Raw genomic sequence first — 4,162 nt, 5'->3', positions numbered from 1 at the left:
AACTTGCTATGCTATAAAGGGACATGGTTTGTGCAGTCTCTGTGGCACAGTGGTAAGACACTCGCCCCGGCGCTTCACGAGCACTTTAGCCTGGGTTCGTATCCTGGATGGGTAGGATTGACTAGGTGCCAATCCTTAACTGTACGCCTCTGTTCAACTAGCAGTGAATGGGTACCTGGGTGTTAAACTCCATATGGGGGGTCGTATTCTAGGGAAAATTAGGATTAATGACCTGCCCAAAACGCTATGCATACCTGAAGAGGGTTACGGGAGTTCTTCTACTCCCCGAGCCTGGCTTGAGGCCAGGCGTGTTAGTGGCTTTACAAGAAGGTAAGAACTCTTGTATATGATAAATAATAATAATAATAAGCATAATAATAATAATAATAATAATAATAATAATAATAAATAATAATAATAAATAATAATAATAATAATAATAATAATAATAAAAATAAATAATAATAATAATAATCTGCCCGAAACACTGCGCGTACTAGTGGCTTTACAAGAGAGTAAATACTGTACTATCCAATGTATTCTCACAAACCCAATGTACCTTCTTGTATATATATAAATAAATAAATAAATAATAAAAAATTACCACTCAAATGTTAACTAGCAGTAGAAAGAAAATTATTTAGTGCTCTACATACTTCATACAGACTGCTGCCAGATGTCAGTATAGTCACTATCAGAATCGGGAGAGCTGGACACCTCCCTTTAAGTCCAGATTACACACCCACATTCAAGGAAGATTAGACAACAAAATGCAGAAATATGGGACTTCTGAAAATCAACTCTGAATTTAGTATTTCACTCTGCAAATACTGTAGTAATATTTCTGAGCTAAGGCCCATTTGGGAAACAAATCAAAGAGGGAAACATACCTGAGCAGAAAATTAAAAAGCTGGAGATGTATAAGAAAGACAGTATCTGTCTGAAAAGAAACCCTACCATCAGGCCACAAAAGGATCCTGGTAAAAAATGAGATACAGGGACACTAAGGGCTAGGGTGATCCTATAACATAAGGCCCAAGCAAACAGTACAGCTGGAAAAATCAGCGGAGCCCAGTGTACGACGCACTAATCCACAAGATAATCCACGCAGTCAAACAAACCGCCGGGAGAAGACTAAGGCAGAAAGCTGCATATGCCTTCATAGACTTTGTCACTTCATGATGCACATAGCATTAAGTTCAGCTACACACTGATGGGGATAAAGTTACAAGAGCAAGGCTTGAACCGATTCATGAGTGCACCATGCTGGCTCTGGTTCAGGAACCCTCTAATCATTCTAGAGGCTCCTCTCATGTGGCTCAGGAACCCTCTAGACATTCTAGAGGCTCCTCTCATGTGGCTCAGGAACCCTCTAGACATTCTAGAGGCTCCTCTCGTGTGGCTCAGGAACCCTCTACTCATTCTAGAGGCTCCTCTCATGTGGCTCAGGAGCCCTCTAATCATTCTAGAGGCTCCTCTCATGTGGCTCAGGAACCCTCTACTCATTCTAGAGGCTCCTCTCATGTGGCTCAGGAGCCCTCTAATCATTCTAGAGGCTCCTCTCATGTGGCTCAGGAACCCTCTAGACATTCTAGAGGCTCCTCTCATGTGGCTCAGGAACCCTCTACTCATTCTAGAGGCTCCTCTCATGTGGCTCAGGAACCCTCTACTCATTCTAGAGGCTCCTCTCATGTGGCTCAGGAGCCCTCTAATCATTCTAGAGGCTCCTCTCATGTGGCTCAGGAACCCTCTAGACATTCTAGAGGCTCCTCTCATGTGGCTCAGGAACCCTCTACTCATTCTAGAGGCTCCTCTCATGTGGCTCAGGAGCCCTCTAATCATTCTAGAGGCTCCTCTCATGTGGCTCAGGAACCCTCTACTCATTCTAGAGGCTCCTCTCATGTGGCTCAGGAGCCCTCTAATCATTCTAGAGGCTCCTCTCATGTGGCTCAGGAACCCTCTAGACATTCTAGAGGCTCCTCTCATGTGGCTCAGGAACCCTCTAGACATTCTAGAGGCTCCTCTCATGTGGCTCAGAAAGAATCTAGACATTCTAGAGGCTCCTCTAATCCTTTTGGCTAAATTATTCTCATTCACATTTTCTAGTTACTGTAATTTTTTGTACTTCACAAAAAAACCCTCAAAGACTACTATATTTACATAACTTGTTATGAATGTTTTTTTAATAGCAGCACTATTGCATGCTGACAAACTTGATGTCTGTTTGTCACATATTACATAATACAGTGGGTTAATATCATACTGTACCAGTAATGTCTCTCAGTAATGTTGAGGGAGCCGGTCGGCCAAGCGGACAGCACGCTGGACTTGTGATCCTGTGGTCCCGGGTTCGATCCCGGGCGCCGGCGAGAAACTATGGGCAGAGTTTCTTTCACCCTATGCCCCTGTTACCTAGCAGTAAATAGGTACCTAGGTGTTAGTCAGCTGTCACGGGCTGCTTCCTGGGGGTGGAGGCCTGGTCGAGGACCGGGCCGCGGGGACACTAAAGCCCCGAAATCATCTCAAGATAACCACCCAGACCAGTATGATCATTTGATTAAAATCATACAAATACTGTAATATGGATGCACTTTTGAACTCGATTCTACCTGAAAACTCTCCCTGTACACATTCCGGTGCTGTATTCTCCATATAAGGTACTGTACTATATTGAACAAACAAATAATATGTTGCCAGTATATTAACCCTATTGAAACCAACTACAGGTAGATACAGGTACAGATTTCAAGAGTTTCTCTACTCCTCCCAAGTCCAACTTATGATCAGGCTTGTCTTGCAATACCCTAATTTAAAAGGAATGTTGCTTGGAGCGGCCCCACAGGCCCACTTCTCTATTACAACCCAGTCGGTCCAGCACTTCCTGCAGGAACTTGTCCATTTACCGCGTGAACACTTCCGCTCGTATTCTGGCAATATTTCTTACAGTATTTGCTGGGAAAAGATCAAGCCACTGTGGGTCTCTGATACTTGGTTTTCTCTCACTGTAACTATGGCACCTTTTCAGCCTCTTACATGACAGTATATGTGATATCCCTCATGCCTCCTTTCCAGAGAGGTGCACTTTGAATATATTAAGACAGACATAGTAATTAAAGTGCTTTACTGGTTCTATGCATGCCAAATAAATTCTCTTTATACTGTATTTCTTTCTATTTCAAAAACAAATTCTGCTTTGAAACAGATAGTGTACCAAGTACCAAGCAGTTCTCAAGGCAAAAAAAAAAACAAGCGATTAGAAAAAAGGGACCATTGCTGTGGCATCCCTGGATTTGAAGATTCTCATATTCCACTCACTAATTTTCATTCAGTGGATTAAGCATAAGCCACTGGCCAATGCTGTGCTAGCTTGATTATGCTCACTAAATGCTAGGTCGTCCATCACAATTCCTAGATCCTTTACATGTTATTTTCCTTCTATAGGAGATCCAATTGCTTCTTGTATACCATTATATTCGAACTTTACGTTTTAAAAAGCTGCAATCATACTTTTATGTGTATCCTCCATTTTCTTTTACCCAAAACAATGAGAGGAAGTAGACAATCTGGACAACATTGTACGGTATTCACCTAGTTGTATTCACCTAGTTGTGTTTTGCGGGGGTTGAGCTTTGCTCTTTCGGCCCGCCTGTGTTTATCTTTGAAATATAAATTTACTTGGAGTTTAAATGTAAAGGAAAATGGCTAAATTTTAGTTTGGAAAAACAATCACCACACAATTTTTTTCAGCATAAAGTGTAACTGTATATTAGAACAAGACTGTTCAATAAATGCATCTTAAGAAGAATTTTTGAGTGAAGAAAAGCAGGATACAAGGTACCACTGATGCTCGGACGTTACCATGTCGGCATGGTAACTGGACACATAGTTTATTGTTTGGTCTTGTGTTAATATGAATAACCTTGTAGGAAAATAAGGTGCATTTAATAATCAAGAACTTGTTATATAAAAATATTGCATATTTGATGAGGAATTACAGTATAAACCAGACTGGTTGCTCTCTAGAAAGAAATATTAATTTATAATATTATTATTAGAAAGTTTTCTTCTGCAGAGTGGTAGATGATTGGAACAAGGTAAGTGAGGTGGTGGTGGAGGCCAAAACCGTCAGTAGTTTCAAAGTGTTATACGATAAAGAGTACTG

General features: G+C 41.3%; 1 protein-coding gene across 1 annotated transcript; it reads left to right on the top strand.

Annotated features, from left to right (window-relative positions):
- Positions 1–1,263: 1,263 nt before the first annotated feature.
- On the top strand, positions 1,264–2,082 carry LOC123770621 (CDKN2A-interacting protein-like). Its single transcript, XM_045762661.2, has one exon. It carries the CDS (start codon positions 1,264–1,266, stop codon positions 2,080–2,082), a length of 819 nt encoding a protein of 272 aa, XP_045618617.2.
- The last annotated feature ends 2,080 nt before the right edge of the window (positions 2,083–4,162 follow it).

The sequence above is a fragment of the Procambarus clarkii genome, chromosome 46 (assembly GCF_040958095.1).
Source record: "Procambarus clarkii isolate CNS0578487 chromosome 46, FALCON_Pclarkii_2.0, whole genome shotgun sequence".
In the NCBI taxonomy this organism is placed as follows: Eukaryota; Metazoa; Arthropoda; class Malacostraca; order Decapoda; family Cambaridae; genus Procambarus; species Procambarus clarkii.
This window is presented reverse-complemented; position numbering and strand designations above follow the sequence as displayed.

Coding starts and splice junctions, on each gene's coding strand:
- LOC123770621 (XM_045762661.2), top strand. CDS start 1,264: ATGCTGGCTCTGGTTCAGGAACCCTCTAATCATTCTAGAGGCTCCTCT.